The following is a 24295-nucleotide window of genomic DNA, read 5'->3' as shown; positions in this document are numbered from 1 at the left end:
AAATGGATTTTAGATGACAGAAATGTAGCTTTTCTAAATTAGCAGTCATTTGCATTTCTTCTGACACACTCATTAAAATCGTTCAATAATTTAAAATCAAGTAAGGGCCAGTTTAACTGTTGGTATGCATGTTATAACTTAGTGGTTCAAAGCTCATTTCCACCTGTTATATCCATAATGTCATTAGCAATAAAATTCATGTTTGGGAAATTCTTATATACAAAGATCACTGAAACTTCTCATATTATTTATTGAAGAATGACTGAACTTTGTTTCCAAAATCTAATCCTCTTGCATGATGATATCATTAGTAGTTACATTCCACATTAGATATTTCATTTCCCCCCCATTAGATGACAGGATATGGCTCCCAGTTAATCAGATTTAATTTGGCAATATTATCAAGTGTCTATTAATTGCAGAGTGGTATGTTAGGTGCTGTGAGAGAATAGTGCAATATCTTCATTGGCATTAAGGAACTTAGAATAAGGTGGAGGAGACAAGATATGCACAAATAATTGTAATATAAGTATAAATGTAGAAGGGACTGCTAAGGAAGCCAAAGGAAGAAAACTTGAATTCCAGCCAACGATGCACAGGCAGATTCATGGAAGAAGTGGCATTTGCTTTGAGTCTTGGAGTTTGGTTAGATGTTGACCAGTAAAGATAAGGACAGCAGTAGGAGTAAAGAAGGCCATTCTGGTACGTGGGAAGAGTTAGAGAAATGACTAGAGTTGGACATTTTTAAAGAGATAGTAGTAAAAGGAAAAAGATGGGTACTAAGGGAGGGTCCCTGAATCAAGCTTTGCCTCCAATGCATTTGGTATACTGCTCTTTGAAATGCACAGATAGCCCAAGAGTTCCTTGGAGCCATTTGTTTTGGCCCTTGGCACATATACAGCAGTATGGATATTGTCTTTTCCATAGCTACAGTCTGGGGATATGGTCATCTGCACTGTAACTTCTTAGATACAAAGAAAACTTTATTCAAAATGTTGTAATTGGCAGTGTTTAACTTCAGTGCCACTCAGTCTTGCCCTTTTGGCATGACCCCTCTGTACTCCACCTTGATTTAAAGAAATTCATGTGAATTTATGCATGCTCAGATTTTTTATCATTCATTCTGGACTAATCTAAGAATCCTTTTCCATGCCTATGTCTTTTGTCTCCCTGCTCTTATTCTATACTGCTTGTAGTCCCATTCCTGGTAGAAAGTTTTTATCATTTTACAAATATTCTGTCGTTACTTTATATTAAATGTATAACCTTCTCAATATATTTAGCCAAGAGCTACTGCAAAGTAATTCATTACTGAAAGAAAAATCAGCATTTTGCAACAACACCTATTTCCATGCTTTAGCAAATTAATAACAGACGAAAAGAAGCTTATTGTGGATAACAGGCCTTTTAGAAATGACTTCTCTGCATGTACAGCTACTTTACAATTGCTCTTTGAGTGCATTGGAGTCAGAAATGCATCAAATGCCCTTAATCTCCAAAATATTATTGCTTAACAAGTATTTTCTTTTTCCTTGCCCACATAAGCATCAGAGTAACCTGGATGCATTCTTGAATTCTGACACTCCTAACTGGCAACTCTGAAAGTCAAACACTCCATTTGGTATCCATACTGTGGGGTTTTTCAATTGTATTACAGTCAAAACGTTTAGAAAGCCAAGCCCTACACTTCTGAGAGTCTCTTGGATTGTTTTTAGGATTTTTTTTTTTTTTGCACTCTACACTGCAGAGATGGGAACTATGGAAAGATTTTATGTACTTACTATGGAAGAGGTAAAGAAGGAGATGGAAAAGGGAAGAGAGAGGGGGAAAATGTGGATAACTGTGGGCTTTTATGTTGCGCTATAGAGATTATTACATTTTATTCAATATTCTGGAAATAATTCAGGTGGATAGGGAGATTTTCCACCCTGATCACCATGCATTTATTTAGTTGAGTCTAGCAGCTGCCCTCACACCATTTGCACAAAAGAAAAAGAAAAGAATGCCTGGCTTGAGCACTGCAATATGCAGTATGAGATGCAAAAATAGTTTGAAGTTTTAATAGGATCCTGAATGTCGTCAACCACCAGAACAAATTTACATTTCAATAAGTATGGGGATAGAATGTGTGCCGGTGGCCAAAGGCAACCTCGGTTTCTGTTTCCAGTGTATCTTTCCTAGTTCACTGTAGAACCTCTCGGCTTTTGTTCTAGCTTTGTCTATCCCCAGGAACTCGGAATGAATTCCTTACCCATCTGCATTAATCTCTGATGCTGGGCTGCCTGATTGCAGCCATTTGCTTCAGGAGCTTCATTAACATGGAATGCTAATTATCTTTTGTCTCTGTGCTCATTCCCTCAGTGCTAGCCTTACCTGAAGGAGACTTCGGACACCATCTCTGAAGCAGTCTGCTGCCACTGCGGCATAGAAAGCCTTGATTTTGTTCTTTATAAGCCAGGCCTGTTTTTTAGCCATGCCACTGTTCATCTCCTTAACACACAGCTTGCGCGGTCCCTGTACGACACAATGAAATATTGGTTAGAAGTCTGCTATTGTACATCACACTGCTGTTGTTTTTCTAAAGGACAAAAATAGCTAGCAATGCCCTGTTGAGTTAAGAAATGCGGAAGAGGGAAAAACACCTCCCTAAACAGAGTTCACACGGATTCAACCTTTTAGAGAGGACCTGTGTTGCTCACATTCACTTTCCACCCAAAATGTCTAAGCTTATTAACACCTGCTTAATTAACTGCATCATACTGAAAGAAAGAGAAAGCAGAGGGCATCATGACACTTAAGAAAATACTCCAAATGTGATTGAAGAGGCTCAGGATAAATGCATAATTCAACCTTTGACTCCATAGAGGGAGCCACTTTTAGTAACACCAAAGAAATCTCAGCTAGAGCCCCGTTTTAAGAAATGGACAGAGCTCTTGGGAATTGGACCATGGTGAGCTGCAAATCCTGTCACGAACTGCACATCTTGATAACTCTGTTAGGCTGAGGCGTTGCTTTTTTTGTGTGTGGCAAGAATACCCTTGTACCACTTTTCCCTGTATAATGTTGACAGGCTTCTACTCAAATGTATTCACATTTCCTTCTCACTCAGTGAATGTGGTGGGAACAAAAGTTCACATATCTAGGTCACAAGAAAAGCAGAAAAGGTTAAGAGACAAGGAGGCTTATTGTAATGGTAGTGAAGGCATTTCATAATTTCAAGATTTTTAACTAAATTTTTATTCTTGTTTCTCCTTCCTTAAAGGTCCAAGCTAGCTTTTTTCTTCTTATGTTTCATTTCAATTCAAATGGCATTTCCGAGTAATCTACCGTGTGCCCCATAGACAAATCTATTATTTTCGTGAAATTTTTTTCAATTCATAGAGAGATTTGTGTTTTGTTCAGATGTCTTAGATTTCATATGAGTCTCTTGGGATCTTGATGAAGCACAGTCTTAGGTCTGAAAAGGGCTCAAGATCCTGCATCTCTAACAAGGTTCCAGGTCAAGTGACTGCTGCCAGTCCTTAGGCCACACTTGGAGCGACAGTCTTAGAAGGACTTTGATGGGAGAGAAAAGGCATGAGGATAATATATGAAAAAGAGTTCAGGCTTTGTAGACAGACAGAACTGGTATAAAAATCTAAGCTTGGCCATTTGGAGGTAATTGATTATTTCTGAGCTTTGAAATTTTATTCTAGACATGGGGATAAACTCCCTTTCTTTCATGATTTAAGTAGTAATAATAAGATACCTACTCTCTCTGGGAGGTGATAGATGCTTGTCCAAACTGATATGTATGATCTTAAATGAATGTTCACAATCTCATTGGAGCCCCAGACTTAGTGGTAACTTACCACTGTGTTTGTTCAATTTTGAAGCTAAAAAGACACTGAATGTGGGTTCAGAATTGGCTCCAAAATTGACTGGCTGAAACCTTGGTTATGCCATTTGTTCCCTCTTGAACTATGTTCTGTTATTTATGAAAATAAGGCAACTGCCTAAGTCCTCGCTGCCCCAGTGCCAGGCCATCTACATGTTGCTATTGAGCTTTTGAAATGTGCCCAGTCCACACTGAGACATATTCAAAGTTTAAAATACATACTGGATTTTGAAGCCTTAGTACAAAAAAAAAAAAAAAAAAAGAATGTAAAATATCTCAAAATTTCTATGTTGGTTGCATATAGAAATAATATTTTGGATGCACTGGGTTAAATAAATTATTAAAAAAAATTTAACCATTTCTTTTTACCTTTTTGATTGGCCACTAGAAAAATTTTAAAAACACAATGTGTCACATATTATGTTTCCTTCTTTTTTTGGTGGGGGAGCAGGAACCAGAAATTGAACCCAGGGATACTTTACCACTGAGCTATATCTCCAGTTTTTTTAAATTTTTTATTTGGATGTTGATAAATTGCTGAGGATCTTGCTAAGTTACCCAGGCTGGCTTCAAACTTTCAATCCTCCTGCTTTAGCCTCCTGTGTTGCTAGAATTACAGGCACGTACCACTGCGCCCAACTAATATTCTGTTTCAATTGGATTAAATTCTTTATGTGCTTAATTATTTTCCAGAATATTTTCTAGAACCTACCAATTTTCCAATTATTGATTTATATTAAAGTTAAAAAACAAAAACCTTCACGGAAGATAAAAAATGCAGAGGCATAGGGAGGATAGTTACTGAACCAGAAGGCCGAGACTAAAGAAAGGTATGTCATTATGGATCAAATTTGGCTCAGGTCTCCAGACTGTTGATGCATTTTGAACCACCAGTCCTTTCTTGGGCAATCTAGACTCCACCTACTACAAATGAAAGAAAGCATATTTTACTGAGGGAAGTTCAACAGTAACAACAACCATTGGAGTGAAGAATCACCAATAGCTAAGAAAGACGTTGGGCCATCAGGATATTGAGTGGGACCTCGATGACTCTGAACCCCTGGGGAAAATGGCATTTATTTAAATAAATACAGTCTAATGTATGTCTGTTAGTATTATAAAAATGTAGATTAAACATTAATTGTGACAAGAAGATTTATTTTAATGACTAAGTTTCCCCTACTGAGAAGTCATAAAAATATTTCATGCAGAATCTCTTTTTGCTAAAAGCAATTATAATATCTTCCTAGCACACTAATGTGTAGCGAGGCTGCAGTGCCAACGTAGTAAGGATAAAACAAACTAACAACTAGAGGAGACATACTGGAATACAGTTATTCATCATTCAAATATGTGATACTCCCTAAAATGGATTTCCCCACCCAATTAATGTGTTACAGAGATTAGCTTCAGCTGGCATAGAAAACAGGAACACAAAAATTAATTCAGGATTTGAACAAAGAAACTTTTAAAAATGTTGTATATATTATAACTTGGACAATAATTTGAAAAGGAGTAAAGAATTTCTAATTATTGAGTCCAGAAGAATCTGATGTGACACTGCTTCAAATAAGTGAATATTATGAAAAAGGGTTTTGCAAAGGAGTTCCAACACCATTAGGATCAAATAGAGGAATGTAGGCCAAGTGCAATGTTCTTTCCAACTTTTATTTCTTAAAACATTGAGAGTCTTATTTGTCTGTCTTTTTTTTGTCATTGTTTCTCTGGTTGGAACTGTGAAAAAGAGAATTTTTCCCTTTCTGATTTGGTCCATTTTTCATCTCGCCATGCATCCTAGTGCCCATTCATAGGTCATTTCATTCCTTCTGTATTTGGTCATGTCACTATTTTATTAACATCATGACAGAGAGTCACTGACAAAAGGAGAATAGATGCATCTCAAAAGAATGCATTTTCTTCTTGGTGGGCGTGAAGGTTGTGATTAGGAGAAGATTGAAAACAGAAGAAAAAACATGAATTTCGGTTTCCCCAGGGTTATCCGGGCTCAATTGTCTTCCATTATGCCATAGAGTGAGAAGATGGTTGAGTTTTCTTGAGAACTTCTCAAAGAGAAAATTCAAAGAGAGCTTTGGATTTTATTAAAGGATTTTATAATTTTCAGAAAAAGAAAAAGAGGGTAACAGCAGAGGTGAAACATTAAGAGGAGGTCTACTTGAGGAAACTCATCAAAAAACATCTTTTTTCCTCCTTCACAATGGGAAGACAGGATAATCAAAGTTAAAGCAGTATTAAAGAGTAGGGAAAATAGGAACCAAAATAGTTTTGCATCCTGGCACACAGATGTGAAATAAAGAGAAAAATATCCATAAAACTCACATACATTGTTGCTGGAGATAGAGAGCCACAAGTCTACCTGGTGATAAAGGGGACTTGAGTTTGATCTGTACTGGTTATTTCATTTCAAAAGGATAAAAGTGTCAACCATTCTTAAGTAGGAGAGGTGGAATGGTTCCCTGTAATTTTATGTTGTTGAACCATATAAAGTTGCTGGCATAAACAGTTTTGATCAACAAAAATGTAAGTTTTGTGTGATTCAGTCTGTCATTTTTCTTACTGTTTTAAAATAAAAAATAGAAGTGATCTTGGATAAAAATCTTTATTTTTTAGCCACTAGCACGTCACAGTGTATGTGGTTAAAAAAAAGTGTATATATATACATATACTGTAATAGAGTCAAAAGTCCTCTGCAATTTTAAGACAGACACAATTTAGAAAAGAGGTGAATGGTACTTTTTTTTTTTTTTTTTGGCAAGAATGATTTTATCTGATTTGTATTTTCAATCCGAAATCAACTGACTCAACTTTCATTGTACAAAAGCAGCTGTTTCTTATCTGTTGTTCAAAAGAACACTGTCTTGATGTAAAACTGAGAGGTAGATAAGTGAAGGACTGCTGATCTCTGTCATGTGATGCCTTCTTGCACAGGACAGTGCAGTGCGAGCTAATCCCACCTGATTTTAGGACAGAGCACAGTGTACCAGAGAGTTAAGGGGATATAAACTCAAAGTAAATTATTTGTAATGATTGGCTGCAGTATCTCTCTATCGACTATGAATGACATAAACACAGAAACTAATTGAAAAAAGTACATATGTTTGTCATGGTACATAGGGTGGAATTGGTGGAGGTTAAGATTTGCAACACTAGGGCTGGGGATGTGGCTCAAGCGGTAGCGTGCTCGCCTGGCATGCGCAGGGCGCTGGGTTCGATTCTCAGCACCACATAAAAGTAAAATAAAGATATTGTGTCCACCTAAAACTAAAAAATAAATATTTAAAAAAAAATTTGCAACACTTAATACTTGCCTCTTGCTGAGCCCACTGAACTTGGCTATGCTAAAAACTGTGATTTGATACTATAGAAGGTGAGTCCTACTCACTCTTGCCTTTCCATGGTGATAGGAATGAAGTACAAAAGAACAAAATTATTCACATGTTGGATATAAAGCCTCTTGAGATTAGAAGATGTCACTGATTTGTTATGCATAGTTCAAATGAGAAGACCAGACAATGTTTTAAAAAATTCTAAGATGGATTGAAAGGATCATCAAATTGTTTTGATGAAGGGTCCCTTATCTGAAATCTTAAGGCTGAATAAGAAAAAAGCAAGAAGAGGGAGAAAGAGGCTTCAGTGGGTTAGTATAGGAGTTAGTCAGATAATTGGGGCCCAGAAAAAACTTAAATTCTTTTTATTTCATTTTTAGCAGCTTCAAGGGCTATAATTTCTAGGTCTTTAAAAACGCCATAGTTAAACTGGGCATGGTGGCACATACCTGTAATCCCAGTGGCTCTAGAGGCTGAGGCAGGAGAATTGCAAGTTCAAAGCCAGGCTCAGCAACTTAGCAAGGCCCTAAGAAACTCAATAAGACCCTGTCTCTAAATAAAATATAAGAAAATAGGGCTGAAGATGTGGCTCAGTGGTAGAATGCCCCTGGGTTCAATCCCCAGTCCAAAAAAAATTTGACATAGTTAAGCCAGGTGTGGTGGTGCATGCTTTTAATGCCAGCTACTCAGGAAGCTGAGTCAGGAAGACTGCAAGTTCAAGGCCAGCCTGGGCAACTTATTGAGACCCTGTCTTAAAAAATAAAATAAACACCGGGTGTGGTGGCACACACCTGTAATCTCCAGTGGCTCAGGAGGCTGAGACAGGAGGATTTCAAGTTCAAAGTCAACTTCAGCAACTTAGCGAGAATTTGTCTCAAAATAAAAAATGAAAAGGGCTGAGGATTTAGCTTAGTATCTAAGTATCCCTGGGTTCAATCCTTGATATCAGAAATAAAATAAAAATAAAAAGTGAATTGGGCATGTAAGTCAGTGGTAGAGTGCTTGTCTGGCATGTTGTGAGGCGCAGTACCTCAGAGGAGGAAAAAACAGCCTCGATTTCAGGAAATGGCAACTATGATCACAAGCTCTCAATTACCCACCAACACCAAAAAGCCAGTGAATTGTGGGTCTTGCTCCTTTCTGTAGTATGAGCACTTCAAACAAGGGCTTAATGGCTGAAGGCCACAGAGCAGTGGAGCAGAGCTAGCTGTCTCATGTCTGGTAGGAAAACATATCTCAATGTTCCATCATGACCAAACAGCTGGATACCCCAAAAGCTCAAAATTCAGTGCCCGGCTTAGTTTTTTAAGAGAGGATTCTTTAGGTCTTTATTTTTGCCTTGTATTTCTGAAATGAAAATGGCAGCCAGGTATATCAAACATAACTATAATGACAATAGCAGGATCAATAATAATAAAACTAAAATTAAATGAGCATTTACTATTTGACAGACACCAAACTGAGTACTTGAAAGCTTATCTTATATGATTCTCATATTAACTTTACAATATAGGGGGTATTTTTATTAGTTTTATTTTATAACTGAGAATATTGAGTCAGAGTGACTAAATTATGTGCCGAAGGGACCTACAGCTAATAGGTGGCAAAACAGTGATTCAGAACTCGGCTGTTAGTCACAAAAGCCCAAGAGCACCAGCTTCCTAAGGTTAAAAACAAAACTGTCATTTTCTTATCATCACCATTTAACATTTTCCACAAGGTTGGCCTAACCATCAACCAATGCACATACACTTTCAAAAAAAATTCTGAGGGTATGCTGACTCCCCCCATATTGCCTTCCATCTGTTTCTTTGCAAAAATGATTGACAGCTGGAGTCTAAAAATGGTAACAGCATCTGTAACCACAGGAATTCATAGAAAGTAACTAACTGGAAAGTCATTAACTGATTCAGTAACTATTTTTTGTCCCCAAGAGAACTGTAGCACCCGGGAACAAGACTCTTGGGTCCTACATGGAGAGACCAACACAGTAATGTACAATGTCACCCATATACATGCCAAACAGCAAAGGTCACAGTCTGAGGTATTTACTTCAAATGAAATGATATTCTAGCATCATACTCCTTTATTACAGTTAAAGCAGCAAAGGGTTAATTAAAAGCAATATCTCTTGTCTCTGTAGAAGACTTTTTCTCCCCAGTCAGTATATGACAGTTTATATTCCCAGTTCATTTCTCTAGTTCTGAAGATACTTTATTGCCTGCTAAACTAAATTTTCTCTAAATTGCTAGAGAAGAAAAACACCTCAAACTGCTTATTCCATCAAAACCAACTCCTATATTATATTGGCCAAAATGAAATCCACTAATCCAGGGCACCAAAGTTGATAATATGAGAGAAGGGTTCTTGATAAGCTTTTAAAAAATCCTCTGGAGTCACAGCTGGCCGTTACTTAACCTGTCAATCTTATATATTCAGTAGGATTCTCTCCTCCCACTATAGGATAATTGCATTTAGTTATATTGTTTGAGTTACTGTCATATAAGCGCAGAGAGGAAGGAGAATATGACCAACTCGTTTCATATAGATTTTAGAATATTACCAGGTGTAAAAAGAGGCTTAAATGCTGCTCATGGTGACATGTGGTAAATTAGCCCCTGCATCATCACGGAGCTGACTGGCCCCAGGGTCACACAGCCTCCTGATGGCCTATTCCTTGGCTGACATTGGAAATGTGAGTAGTGGTACCTGATTCTAACAGTGCTCCCAAGGATGCAAGTCTGCTGAGGTTTACTCCACGTTGTGCAATGCAGAGCACACTCAGGGGCCTGGATTGACGTCCTGACTCTGCCACTGTCTTATCACGTGATTATGAGCATTAATTTAATTTTCTTGAATCTCACTTTCACAATCAGTAAATTGAGAACACAGCTTTGTTTAATTTTTGCCTCATTGGGCTGATCAAACAAGAAAAACTAGGAAAAAGCTTGGAAGAATAGGTAAGCACTTAAGTACTACAAAAATACATCAATAGATGAGGATTTTTAGCTGAGTGTGTGTGTGTGTGTTTGCACGCACAAGAAAAACAGAAAAGAGAAAGGGAATGACATGGGAATACTAGTAGAAGTGGGCTAGTTTGGAAGATTTGGACCTTATTTATTTTTATTTTTTTTAAATCCTGGGAATCAAACCCAGGGTCTCCATATGCTAGGCAAACACTCACTACTGAGCTATAGCCCCAGTCCTACACATTGTTATTTTAAATAATAATTTTAATGCTTTCTCCCCACCTGAGAATAATTATGGTTAAAATTTTAACCACTATATGAATACTTCCTTAGAAAATCACCAATTAATTATTATTTGTCTACCACATACTCCCTAAACAAAAAGTAATTCATTCAGCAATGACTGTTTATCTAAGACATGGAAAACTTGCTTTAATTCCCTAGATATCTGCGGTGTCATCAGGTTTACCCAAATATTTCATCTAAATTCCACATGCTGTCATTTAAGGCCATTATGTCTGGTTCTCTCCTCGTCAGTTAGTCTATATAATAGTGCTCTCTCTCTGGCTCCTTCCATCCTTTCACATTTCGAAGGACAGTTATCACCCCAAATGCTTTCGTTTTATTTCCAAGCCAGTTCTGTTTTTCTTGACTCAAAGGCCATCCTTTAGAAATATTTATCACTTTTAGTTGGTCTCCTATGAAATCAGAAAAACATTTCAACTACCGGTTAAAATTCAGGATCCCGGGCTCTTGCTTGTCCTTGATCTATGAATCAACGAAGAGGGCTCTTGTCCAGAGTTTTTTGTTATTTTTCTATCATTGCACGTACCTTCCCTGCTGGCCTAAGTAACACAAGGTGAGCAGGGAGAAAAAAGCACTTTTCATAGATGAAGAGTCTCTTACCACAAAGACTTCACAGCAGATGCAAAGTCCACTGTTCTTGGTAAAGGCGTGAGTTATGTCCAAGAGAGCAGGTCTTGTCATGGGTCCCCCTGTTAGAACAATACACTGGGGCCTGAAAGTAAAGAAGAGAAGATATAGAATTGGCCATTAAGGAAGCCGCTGAAAGCAGAAATGCCCTATTGGAAACAGCCAGTACAGAGGCTATGAAAAACGAAACCGCTTCTCCCCTGATTATTTCTTGGGTTTCCCACCAACATCTTTGTATTCATAGTCTAGTCAGTCACAGCAAAAGTGTAAAGCCGGGAAAAGGCAGTTTGGGGTCTACTTGCCTTTTATGGTCTGGATACTGCTCTACCCCAAATATCAACGAAACCTGTCCCTCTCTAGTCACTATTCACTATTTTTCTTTTTCTTTTTCTTTTTTTTTTTCCTTCTGTCTTGCCAGCTTGTGCTGAGAGGTTCCATTCAAAATAAGATATAACTTGGGCTGGGGATGCAGCTCAAGTGGTAACGTGCTCACCTGGCATGCGCGGGGTGCTGGGTTTGATCCTCAGCACCACATAAAAATAAAATAAAGATGTTGTGTCCACCGAAAACCAAAAAATAAATATTATAAAAAAATAAGACATAACTAAAGAAAAGCCCAAGTGTGACTGCTCTGAAAGGAACTCAGTAAGCTCAAGCTGAATGGAGATGATTAATAATTATATTTTAATTAATAATAATTAAGACATCTCTCCAAAATCATGTCATTTAGGCCACTTTTCCATCTCCACGCATGGAAGGTGACACTTGGCACCATAAGGGGTTATGGTTTTGGGTAGGCATGACCCAGTGTGGAAGGAAGAAGCACTCATTTGTAGGAAGTGCTGCTATGAAAGTATGGCAGTTGCTCATTTTTGGAACATACTCACAAAGCTTGTAATTACTCTATTCTTGCACAAAAGAAAAGCCTCTTCTGATGTGGAACATACCAGATGCCTGAGTAGCCAACTTTACCTGAAATTTTTCACATGGTCTTCCACTGTGGTTAATTCCAGAGCATTGTCCAAAGCACTCACATAGGAAAGAGCCTGTGTGGAGGAGCCCCAATTCACATCTGTGGACCAAGGAGGAAATTGGCACACACAAAATTGTTACAAGCCATCCACTTATATAATTTTCCCTGGCTATGCAAGCAGAGATCTGTGCCCAAATTAGAGAAAATGCAACAGTGTTTCCTAGAAAGAGCTTTGTGAACACTATGTGAATCCTCAGAAACAAGACTTTTTTCCAGCTAAGGATCAGCCTGTAAAGCTGCAGTCTCAGAAATCTTGCCTGGTGGAAGAGGCTGTGTGATAACTACATTGCAGGTGGAAGGACTGGGGAAAATGGTCAGCCCTGAATAAATTCAAGGGATCTTCACAAATTCTTAAATTGAAAGCAATTTCAGTTATACAGATAGTGTGCAGTCATCTTTATATTTGAAGAGTTAGAATGAGCAGTTCAGGGATTTATGCTTCTAGATGTCCATGAATAGGATCAAGGCTCTTTAGCTAGCATTTTGGGTTGATCTTTTAGAACACAATCATAACAAGGGAAGTCAGCACTACCATCCCTTGCCTGCCTTCTTTCTTCCTTCTTTCCTGTCTTCCTTCCTTCCTTTTTCAAAAACAAATTCAAATATTAAATGGACTTTAATAGGCTAGAAATGCACAGACCCATTCCAAGATGGAGGAACCTATTCCCTCCACTCTTGCTCTGGAGAGTTAGAAAGTGAGTTGGAGATGATTAACTGGAAGTAAAAAATACGTTAACATTGATCAAGTACTGACAATGCATTAGGCATTAAGCATATCTTAGACAACTCATTTTTATAGGAATAAAAACCCCCTTAGTCAAATGGACATTTATATCCTAAAATTGAAATTTGAACCACACCTCACACCCTACACAAAAATTGACCCCAAGGGGATAGTAGACCTTAATGAAATCACCAAAGCATTAAAACTTGTAGAAGTTTGTGACCTTGGACTAGGGAAAGTTAAGTCAGATGTAAATTGCTAAATCATATAAATAAAAAAAATGAAAGATGATTAAGACATCATATAAATTAAGAACTTCTGTTATTCAAAACAAACTATAAGGAAAATAAAAATAGAAGCCACAGACCCGGAGAAGATATTTGTAAAACACATACTGTAAAAGGATTTGTATCTAGAATATATAAAGATTTGTCATGCCAGGCATGGTGGCACTTGCATATAAATCCAGCCACTTGATCTAAGCAGCTAAGACGGCTAAGACAGGAGGATTGCAAGTTCAAGGCCAGCCTCAGCAACTTAGGGAGACCCTTAGCAATTTGGTGAGACCCATCTCATGACAAATATAAATAAATTAATTAATTAAAAAGGACTGAGCATATATTTCAATGGGAAAGCACTCCTGGATTCAATCCCTAGTACAAGAAACTAAAAAACAGACCAAACAAAAATCTCTCACAATTGAATAAGAAAACAATTGGAAAAAAATGAGCAGAAGATTGAAACAGACACTTAACTAAAGAAGATATATGAATGGCAAATGAGATGTTCAACATCATTAGTCACTGAGAAAAAGTAAATAAAGCCACAATGACATAGCACTATACGTCTATTAGTATGGCTTTTTAAAAAAGCAACTGACAATTCTAGATGATGACAAAGATGTGAAGCAACTAGCTAGGACTCTTTCATTGCTGGTGGGAACAGACAATGATACTGCTGCTATGGACAACAATTTGACAGTTTCTTTTAAAGTTATGTATATACTCACTATATAAACAGAAATCTGAATCTTAGATATTTACTCAAGTAAAATGAAAATTTAGGTCCATATGAAGACATGTGTATGAATAAGTATAGCACATGGATACATAATCATCTTAAACTGAAAATAAATTAGATGCTCATTGACTTGTGAAGAGTTTTTTAAAGTGTTGTGATATATTCATAATAGGGTGCTGCTCATCAATACAAAAGAACAAACGACTTATACCTGTGACAACATGGATAAATCCAGAGGATTATGCTAAGTGAAAGGCTATTATTACATGGTCCTATTTATAGGATTTTTCTGGAAAAGATTAAGGTATAGAATCAGAAATTAGAAAAGTAGTTGCCAGGGACAAGTTCTAGAGAAAGGAGATTGAAGACACGGGGTGTGAGGGCACCTTAGGGATGTCCTCCATCTTGATTATGGTGTAGGTACTGGACTGTATAAGTTTGTCAAAATTTGCGGAATGTACCTCAAAAAGGGATGAACAACTACCACATGTAAATGATATCTGATGTTGAAAATAGATAAAGAAAAACAAAACAAATCCATCCAAAGTTGTTTTATACTATCTCTACCTCACTGGCAGAGAGAGGAAAGGGGAATTCTATGGTGACCAGGGGCCTCTCAGTACCCCCTGTTCCCTAGTCACTCCTTGCTTCAGTTCACCCTTCTCACTGGTTCTAAAGTCAAAATCCAAAGTTCAGGTCCAGTTATGCTTCTCCAACTGAATACCTATGGCACCTTTCTGTTGTTCTCCATATCCTGATTCTTTCACAGGCCATGTAAATTTCTTATTTCCTTGGCCTCAGCCAACCCCTCTCACTTCACATCAAGTCCCTTCTCCTTAGTACCAAACAAATCAATGTGTTAAGGCCTTGGAGCTTCCCCAAAATGCCATTAGCTTATGTGCATCCTTAACTTCACTCCTGCTGTCCTTCTGCCTAGAACGTCATTCCCTGACCCTGTTCCATTAATTGTCTCTTAGTTGCTTACTGTTTTCTTTTATAACCAATTTATTTGTTCACTCAACAAGTACTTATTTTGTACAGAGTGCCTGACCCTGAGAACTCAAGCCATGAACCCCCAAATTTTCTTAGACAACTCTCATCAAGGAAATGACTCCCTCCCTCCCCTTTTCTTAGCAAATTATTCTTCTTATTTTCATGGTTTTGCTTACTATATTGTATCATAATTAATTGTCTATTCTGGGAACTCCTGAGGACAGGACATGTATTTCATTTGGGACATAGAAACAGAAGGTGCTGTAATGGAAAGCTTTTGGGATTTGGGATGATATTCCTCTGGTTAAGATGTCAGCTCTAACACATCCTGACCATTACAAGTGGTCAACTCTATGAACTCTCATTTCTTTGTATGTAAAATGAGAGTAATACTAATCTACAACACTATCATGAGGATTAAATGATTATATGACATAGTTGTTGTTATTTCTACATTACATTACATTATTACTATCTACCTTGTACATGGCACACCTAAGCTGCTTAGTAAATGCTGAATGAATGGATAGAGAGAGATTTGGAAACCCCATCCTGGACAGTCCTTATCTTACCTGGCTTCTTATAAGTCACATAGATATAGAGGAATAACTCAATGACATAGGTGATAACAGCTGCCCACCAGTTGATGACAAACATGACCGCACAACACAACACAGCTCCAAAAAGAGACACCCACATGTTGTAAATCCCATATGCAGGTCTCCATCCTGAAAAAAAAAAAATCCACAAGTTTTTCACACTACTGTTATCAGGCTACTGAATTTTATAAGAATGCAGGTAATGTGTGTTTTTCTGTCTTAAAGAATCAGAACTTTGAGGTCCATTTTCTAACTCTGTTATTTTTTTTTTCCTATAATCTTGGGTCCCTGGCCTATGACAGGCGAGCGCGCTACCGCTTGAGCCACATCCCCAGCCCCAAGGTCCCTGGCCTATGAAAGTGGTGGTTATACCAAACATGATGCTGTAAAGTTTGGGAAATATTAAGCATTTGGAAAATTTTACTCACAGACCCCTTCATTCTTCCTGTATGCCCCAATTGTGCTTTCCAAAGCTTAGGCATCTAAAATCTAAGCCACCAGGGGTTGAAAGGAGGCAGGAGGGATGGAAAGAGTGGGAGGAGGAACTTCCTGGTTATCCAGGAGAGAGAGGATTAAGACATTCAGCTTTTGCACATGACTATTCTTAGTCAGCAGGAGTCAATCTGCTTGACTTCTTGGCAGCTCTCCCATAACCCTAAGAGGATAGGCCTGTCTTTTCAGAAACAATAATCCATGGAGAAAAGAAGGAGAGATTTTTCTAGCAATGACTTCTTCAACCCAATATATTAATATATCACACATTTTGTAATGAAAATATTTCTCACAGTTCCTAAATACATAGGTTTCCATGTTCTATTAGTTCTCTGAAATGAATAAAGCCAGGAGACAGTATGGTCAGGATGGGGAAACTCTGATTTGGAGGGCACTTGGTCTCTGGATGAAGTACATTTTACATTTGCAGTTGCCAAAACACAACACAATTGTAAAAGTCTCCAGGAGCAATTTCCTAAATAACCACAAGATGGAAATAGCACTTCGAGAACATCATCAGAAATACTTTTATTTTTCTGAGTCTGGCGTCTCTCTCTCTCTATCTCTCTATCTCTCTTTCTCTCTCTCTGTGTGTGTATGTGTGTTTGTGTTAAAGAGAAAGAGAGAGGGAGGGACAAGAAGAGAAGGAGAGGGAGAAGGAGGGAGGGAGGGAGAGAGAGAAAGATATTGATTTATAATAAGAGTTTGTGTGTTTGCCTCCTTCTATACATTTTTTCTATTTTTCTTCTCTCTCTTTCCCTTCTTCCTTTTCACTCATTTTCCTACCAGCCTTTATAACTCCGCCTTGTTTTTCAAAAATAGCTATAACAAGCCATAGGGTCAAATATTTCTTTGTGTTAAAAGAATATAACAAAACTAAACAAAAGGTCTTTCTACATCTCCTACAATCCAGAAGCCTTGGGTAGATAAGGGTTCCCTGTCCATTTATCTTTCATCTTCTTGCCAGCAGGTTTTCCAAAGGCTTGGGAAGGCAGTAGTCCCTAAGGCAGTGTCTGATATGTTTGACAAAATCTTCATTGTGAGGAACTTTTTAAGGGTTGATGATGACAAGACTTTATTTTTTTGGAGGAAAGGCAGAGGATCTCTACTGGCCAGTTGAAGCCAAAAAGAGATGAGGGATGACTGCGTAAGGGAAAGTTCTTTGGTGTAAAATTCTGAACGACTTTAAAACCTAGCCCCAAAAGTGCACAGACGCCACTGGCATCAACATCATGGGGCCCAACGTGAATCTGCATTGCCTGCACTCAGCAGGTAATTATGGGAGCTACTCATCCTTCCCTTCTGCACCATGGGCAGGAAACAAATTGATAGTAAGGAAGTCTCAAATATATACATTTATTCCACTTCTGTGGTCACTTTCACCCTGGAAATAAATAGTGGTGTTTTTCTACTGCTGAAATAAATGTGGTTTCTCTTGCAATGAATAATTTATTGCCACAGGAGAAAATTGACTTTACGGTTGGTCAAAAAGGCCATTGCTCAAATGATTCTTTTTCTATTTTAGAAGCCATCCCCCAACTCACCAAAATAAAGTGGATTACACTGCCCACTAGGATATATGAAAACATATAAACACAGATTGAGCACTTTTCACTGACTTATTTCATGTTATTGAGACAAACTAACTGTTTGCTTAGGCTGACTCCAGTTTTGAAATGTCATCTTACCTGGAGATTTAGCATAAGAAGCATGGAAGCAGGAGAAGTTAATAAGTGCATATGAGGCCAGGAAAAAGTTGGAGATGATGGGAGCAATGGTGTTCAGTTCCGCTGTAAAAAAGCAAAATCAAACATGTACGTCTGAGTGATGAGATCGGGGGCTGAACAGCTGTTATAGCCTGGAAGCCTGACTTTATTTGGAAATTGAAAATATAGCTAGCATCTGTCAAAGTTTAAAAATTTAGTGATTTTTTCTTTAGGATAACATATATACTCTTAGCCCGGGTTTCTATTAAGTGAGATCAAGAAAAACCTACCAATCAGAAAATAGGCAATCAAGAGTTGTACCTAGAAGTTTTGGGGATGGAGCATACTCTATTTTGGAGGTACCAACAAATACCATGATTTTTGTCTGCTATGTAAATAACCAAAAGGCTCTACCAAGTGACAGATTAGTTAAATACCAGTGTACCAGAAACTACCAACTGAAAATCTTTCTGCATATTCCAGTATTTTTTCTATAACTTTCAGGACTCTTTTGGCTCTTTCATACTTTTCTGCATCTCTAAAATACTTTGACCTCAGTGGCTAAAATATGGTATGATTTAATGCTAACCAGATTGTTTACTGTATGATACAAGAAAAAAATACAGACTTCCTCATTAATCTGAGATTCAGACATCTATAATCCTTAATGATGCGAGTGTAGGTGGCAACTGGGTATGATTCTAGAACACAGAAACCAGTTGGGAAATATGCAAAAAATGCTACCATAAAATCTGCATATGGAGCTAATCCATGTTTTTCTGAAAGAGTGATTTTAAAGGATAGCATTTAATTTATACACAAATGTTTAAACTTTGACTGTAGAATCATTTAAATTCAGCATGGGGCAATCATTTGAGGCCTTAAAGGTTAAATTACATAATTGGAACATCTTTAGAGATATGTAATCATTTTAATTTAATTTTAAAAAAAATCTAACTGAGAGTTATATATTCCCCTCCTCAACGTCATAGAGATCTTAGGTGGATTCATGAACTATAGCTCCCAGAGTTTCATGCATTATGATGAGGAGCAACCATAGTTCAGCACCACGGTGCTGAGGAAGGTGCAGCTGCCTAAGTGTGGTTCCCATCTGAACTTTGCATTTTGCCTCCTATCCTCCAGTGTGCTCAGCAGCAAAGGTGCGGCTTTGGGGAGGAGTGAGGCGTGCGCAGGCTACAGCTGAGGGATGCACCTTTCCAAGCTCACAGAGCTGCTTCTTTATTACTTGAGGAGAGGAAGCCATGAGTATAATCCAGTTAAGTGGTTCTCAAATATTAATGGTCTATGAGTCTTTTGAGGAGCTTGTAAAAATGCAGATTCCTTATTGTCAGAGACTCTGACTCATTAACTCTAGAGTTGGGCCTGAAAAATCTGCATGTTCACAAACACCCTGGTGATTCTGAGTAGTTGGCCAATGAACCTTATTTTTAGAAACACTGACACAGACAATTCAGTTCTACTGTCAGGGTGGGAGATATGGCAGCTGCAGGAAAATACTGAGGTTCGATAATATCAGGCAGTTTGGAGGAAGGATTCAGTTGTGTTTGGTTGGATGGGTTTCCAACATTCACTTTCAAAGAACAGATAAAGTCCAGAGTCTAGCTCCAGTTTCCCAAAGGGCTTCTACACACAAGGATTTCTCATTTCTTTCTTAGACTCCAACATTCCCAAATGGAATCTTAATCATAAAGTAGGTAATTTCTCAAACTCAAGGGTAAATTCTGAGTAATCAGAAGAATTTTTTGGCTTTCAGTAAGAACAAGAAAACTACAAACCAATAAGAATAAACGCCATGGCTATCACAAAAGTGAGAAAATATCCTCTCAGGGGTTCATTGTTTTTCCCATATCCCTTTGCAAAGAACTGCAGGCCTTTGAAGATGTTGTCCTTGCACAGAGCCTAATGGGAAAAAAAAAAAAAAAAAGAGGAGAAATTTGTCACTTATATCTATGCACAGTCATTTTCTCTAGGTGATTCAAACAAGAAGATTTGGGGAAAGATTAAGTGATACACAATATGAGGCACAAGTTAACACTGCAGTTTGTCATTTTTTATATTATTTGAATCGATCTTGACTATGTGGCAGACATAGCACTTGAGCCAGATGCAAACATTAACTGTTTCAGAAAATGATGGAAAATGATTGCCACCGAGAACGAATATTTCAGCTCAATCCACATTCAGTGGAAGTAGCAGTAGGGAGAAGCACAGCTCCTTCATGCCTGTATTACCTGGAACACTTTGGGTGCACTGACGAGGGAGGCCAGGGCAGAGGAAAGTGTAGCCGAAAAGATTCCAGCTGTGATGAGGGGGCCAAACCCTGATACCATGCTCATGACCTTGAGAAGAAAGGGCCAAGTAAGGAGACTCATCCAATAGATGTTTAAAACATTAGCTCCATTTTAATGCAAATGCTCCCCTCTCCACTTTCTGTGATTTGGAATCTTTTATAACTAATTACTTCTAAGGAGATTGTGCCCCACCCCATAATTCTTAATATTTACTTTTTTTTTTCAAAATGGAATTTGCATTTTTGTTATACACAGAATAATAAATGCTTACCACAATATTTTTAGAAGATACTGGAAAAAATAAAGAAGTAAATGGTTTCAAGGGTTTTGACAGCACTTTCCCTCTCTCTGTTCTTTGTGGTTATTTAGTTGTAGATGGACACAATACCTTTATTTTACTTATTTATTTTTATGTGGTGCTGAGGATCAAACCCAGTGCCTCACACATGTTAGGCAACTGCTCTACCTACCACTGAGCTACAACTCCAGGCCAGTCATATGTTTCTTTGATGATGAAAAATTCTATCTAGCAGAAAGTGGTATTTTAGTAAGGTTTGGGAAGGGACTCAGCGTGGTATTTTAGTAAGGTTTGGGAAGGGACTCAGCTGTTTACCAGTCTTTTTAGAGGCGTTTCTAGGACTTTCTGCACACAGAGCCTTTTCAAACCTTTGCTTTTTCTGTGTTGACTAAACATAATTTTAGATCTGAGACATGATGAGATTCTATCAATTTAAGACATATTTTGGAATAATGACTTCAGCTGAGTTAATTTCTCTGCACCAGTTGTTAAAATAGATGAATGAAGACTTCACGACACATTTAATTCTCTCTCTCTCCTCACCAATCATGCAGATAAATCAATGTTTCAAGTCCTACATATTTCTAACTTCCCTTACTCTTTCCTCCTCACTTTCTCCCTCCTTTCACAATTTCTCTTTTTCTCTTGTCTTCTGGGTACTCCAGGGGCTCCTTACAGGGTTTTCCTAATTCAAAGTCCACAGATGAAATGCATTCCAAGTGCCAATTGATCTAAGCTTCTTTCCACCATGAAATCTTGCATGACTGATCAAAAGGTACCTAGAGCCAGGTGGTACTCTCTCCTGGTGATTAATTCATACAATCACCTATTGTCTCCCTACCATGGTAAATGTAACCCCAGGAATTGCTACTGCAGAATGCCTGTATCACTCTTTTTCCATGCCACACAAATCGTTTCTCGCTGAATTCACAAATCAATCAGTTGCAGGTTCAGAAGTTTCCCTATCTCTAATATTATAAAAATAAAAACAACAACAAAAAACATTTTATACTTATTGTTATTATTTTTTGGCAGTTCAAACCTGGAAATTGTTCATCAGTCCATATTGACATGGTTCATGGTGACATCTTGAGAAATCATAGCCCAACCCACAGGCTGCTGACCCGTTGCAGTTCACCCCAGAAATGATGGTGTCATTCATGCTTCCAGTGGCATCTCGGACCACACAGGCTGCTGTGGAGACAATTATGGCTTGTCATTTCTTTAGAAGAATTCTCATCCCCTATGATTTTCTTGTGAAAAAACACTAAATTGACTTTGAGTCTGAAAAGAATTATTCCCAGTCTCTGTTCATGGCCAGTGCTTCTTGGGATGTGGCTCCTGGAGGCTCCCATCCTTTGAGTCCTGGGAGTGGCCCTGTCAGAATATAGGCTGACATCTTCACTGTCTTGGGTGGTTTAAGTCTTAGCTCTCAACAGCTATTCTGAGAGACCTGGGGGTTGAGACTGCCTTACTTTTTGATCTCTGAAAATGTGCATGGCAATGTTTTGCACACAGTATGTACTCAATTCGTATTTCTGGCTTAGTGCTACTGACCACATGCTTTTCAAGTAGAAGGATATATTTCCTTGTCAGTGAGGGAAACAAGGGAAAGCATTATGGAATTAAATTTAATATTTATGGTCAAATGTTGTATCAAACATCTCTCTCAGTTAATCCATTTTATTATTTTCACACGTTTGAGTATTTGTTCTTTTTCTATTACAAATATTCTATAATAAATATCTTTGTGTGTAAATTTTTCTTCTTTATTTCAAAACATTTCTCTAGGATAGATTCTCAGAAATGGAATTTTGACCATTTTAAAGACTCTTGATATATATTTTAACTACTGATTTTCCTTGAGTTTTTCTGGACTGTATTTACCATTCTGTATTTGGTAGGATTAAAGAAATATATGAATATATGTGTGAAAAATACATAAACTTTTAAAAATTACATAAAGGATAAATATTATGCAAATGAAATGCCAACCAATAAAGCTGCTTACATCGCTTTTCACACTCTACCCAGAATAGGTTCTAATTAAGACAGGTCCCAGTGTCAGGAACTAATAACAGGAACCTTCAGTGTTAGTCATGGAATTCACATTCTTTGAGTCTGGGAAAGACTTAATCATCATAGAGTCTTTGAATTGTAGGAGCCACTAACAATAATCAGTGAATCCTTCTTACCATAACCCTGAGAAGTGGCCTGCCAGCCTCTGCTTACACACTCCAAATTATGGCTGTTGATTACTGAGCAAAATTATTCATTCTAAATTTTTACCTCTTTGCATTGTTCATTTATGTCAAACTGACTTTTATGAATCATGTATTTTAACTTCTGCATAATAGGTCTCTCCAAATTCTCATGAAGCCAGGCCCTGAGCCATTATCTGAATTAACAACAACAACAGCAATAGCAACAACAGAAACAACCAGGATGTTGACTCCATGGCTGCCCTGGGAAGGATATAGAAATGCAGATTTTTCCCCCCTACATATAGGGGGGCCAAAACAGGAAGAATCTCTGACATCAGATCTCTAACTTGCTCATTCCCTCATCTTTATTATGTCTGAAAAAAAAAAGGGGGGGAAATTTAACTTTAGGTGATTTCATTGTCATTTAAAAGTGTGTTGATTTTCTAAAGCATTGAAACAAAGTCTCTTTACATGTAACTAAACTTGGAAATGACACAACAATACATTTAACAATGTTATCCAATTTTCTCAAATAAGAGGCAGTGAGATAGGAAAGAATCAAAGGGTTTTGCTTTTGTTTTTCATTATCTTTCAGAAACCAACTTAAGTTCTATGTGTTTTCCCAGTTTCCCCTACAGGAAGCAGAGAACCTCTGAGAAGTCCACTTTGGTAAAACAGTCATCAGGCCTCCATAGTCAACCAGCCTGGGTCTGTATTATCTAATGTATACAGAAAAGGGTTTTCTTGTCTGCATCTCGGGAAGCCAAATTTCTTTCTCTCCTGCTATGGCCTAAATATGGGGTAAGGGGGTGGGGCAACCAGGAATAGGTGTGACTGCAGGCAGCAGGTGGAACTGAAGTCATACTCAGGAACAGCAAGAAAATACACATATTTTCTGCTCAGTGAGCAATATGGGGGCTGGCCGCCCACATTGCCAGCAGCTAGGTCTTATTCTGATTTCCTGCCAATTGGTGACAGTGACATTTCCATATTAGACATGGCAGTACAAAGATGAGATACTCTCATAAATTCTACATTTTTCATACTTTCCTAAGGCCATTTCTTGTTTTGTTTTAGTTTGATTTTTTTTTTTTTTTTTTTTTTTTTTTTGCCTTAGTCTGTTCTTTACCTTCCTCCTAGGGCAAGGGAGATGGGTGCTGGAAGCCGAGGGCTTTCTTAGCAGTGAAATTATCACCCATGGGAGCAGAATGGGGCCCTCTTTGGGCTCAGGCAAAATGACAATCTGATTAGCTCTGCTCTTGCACTGACCCAGGATGCCTGCTTTACAGCTCAATTGCATTAAAAGCCAAAAAGATCCAAACCATTAACATTTAGGTACCAAGAAAGGAAGTAAAATTGTTGCCTTAAAAAAAAAAAACAACTCAGGTTCCATTGAAAGCCCTCCAGACATAAAGAATGACTGGGCTCCTTGTACTTCTGACATTCTGATACCAGACACATACAACTTACCTACACAAATAGCAACCCCTATGTAGGCAACCGTGGTGATGAAAATGGCCAGCATGGTTCCCCTAGGAATGGCATCTTGGGGGTCCTTTCAAAAAATAATGTGGGAGAGAAGACAGGGCAGAATAATAAACACAGTTTGCTTGGAGTTATTTCTGATTTTTCAAATTTTTAAGATACACTTCCTAAGACAAATTCTAAAGAAGTGATGGAGAAAATGGCAAGGTGGTGAGCCTGAACTTTTTCTGGATGAAGACAAAGTGCTTAGAGCAAATTATGAATCCTGTAAAACTTTTGTGCTGAACAGACGACATCTCTCACTGC

The 24295-nt window shown here is 37.9% G+C and overlaps 1 protein-coding gene across 3 annotated transcripts in view; it reads right to left on the bottom strand.

The window, feature by feature from the left end:
- Slc12a1 (solute carrier family 12 member 1) overlaps positions 1-24295 on the bottom strand; it is an 82766-nt gene that overhangs the window by 29364 nt on the left and 29107 nt on the right. For all 3 annotated transcript variants that reach the window (XM_027925651.2, XM_027925645.3, XM_027925647.3), the window contains exons 9-17: positions 23975-24059; positions 21343-21494; positions 19943-20050; positions 19487-19610; positions 17673-17774; positions 15466-15621; positions 12096-12195; positions 11097-11208; positions 2374-2514 (exon numbers count right to left, since the gene is read on the bottom strand). In XM_027925651.2, coding sequence (XP_027781452.1) covers positions 2374-2514; positions 11097-11208; positions 12096-12195; positions 15466-15621; positions 17673-17774; positions 19487-19610; positions 19943-20050; positions 21343-21494; positions 23975-24059 — 1080 coding nt within the window. The remainder of the gene's footprint in view (positions 1-2373; positions 2515-11096; positions 11209-12095; positions 12196-15465; positions 15622-17672; positions 17775-19486; positions 19611-19942; positions 20051-21342; positions 21495-23974; positions 24060-24295) is intronic.

This window comes from Marmota flaviventris, chromosome 2, assembly GCF_047511675.1.
Source record: "Marmota flaviventris isolate mMarFla1 chromosome 2, mMarFla1.hap1, whole genome shotgun sequence".
In the NCBI taxonomy this organism is placed as follows: Eukaryota; Metazoa; Chordata; class Mammalia; order Rodentia; family Sciuridae; genus Marmota; species Marmota flaviventris.
The sequence above is the reverse complement of the archived record's forward strand: the minus strand, read 5'-3'. Positions and strand labels throughout refer to the sequence as shown.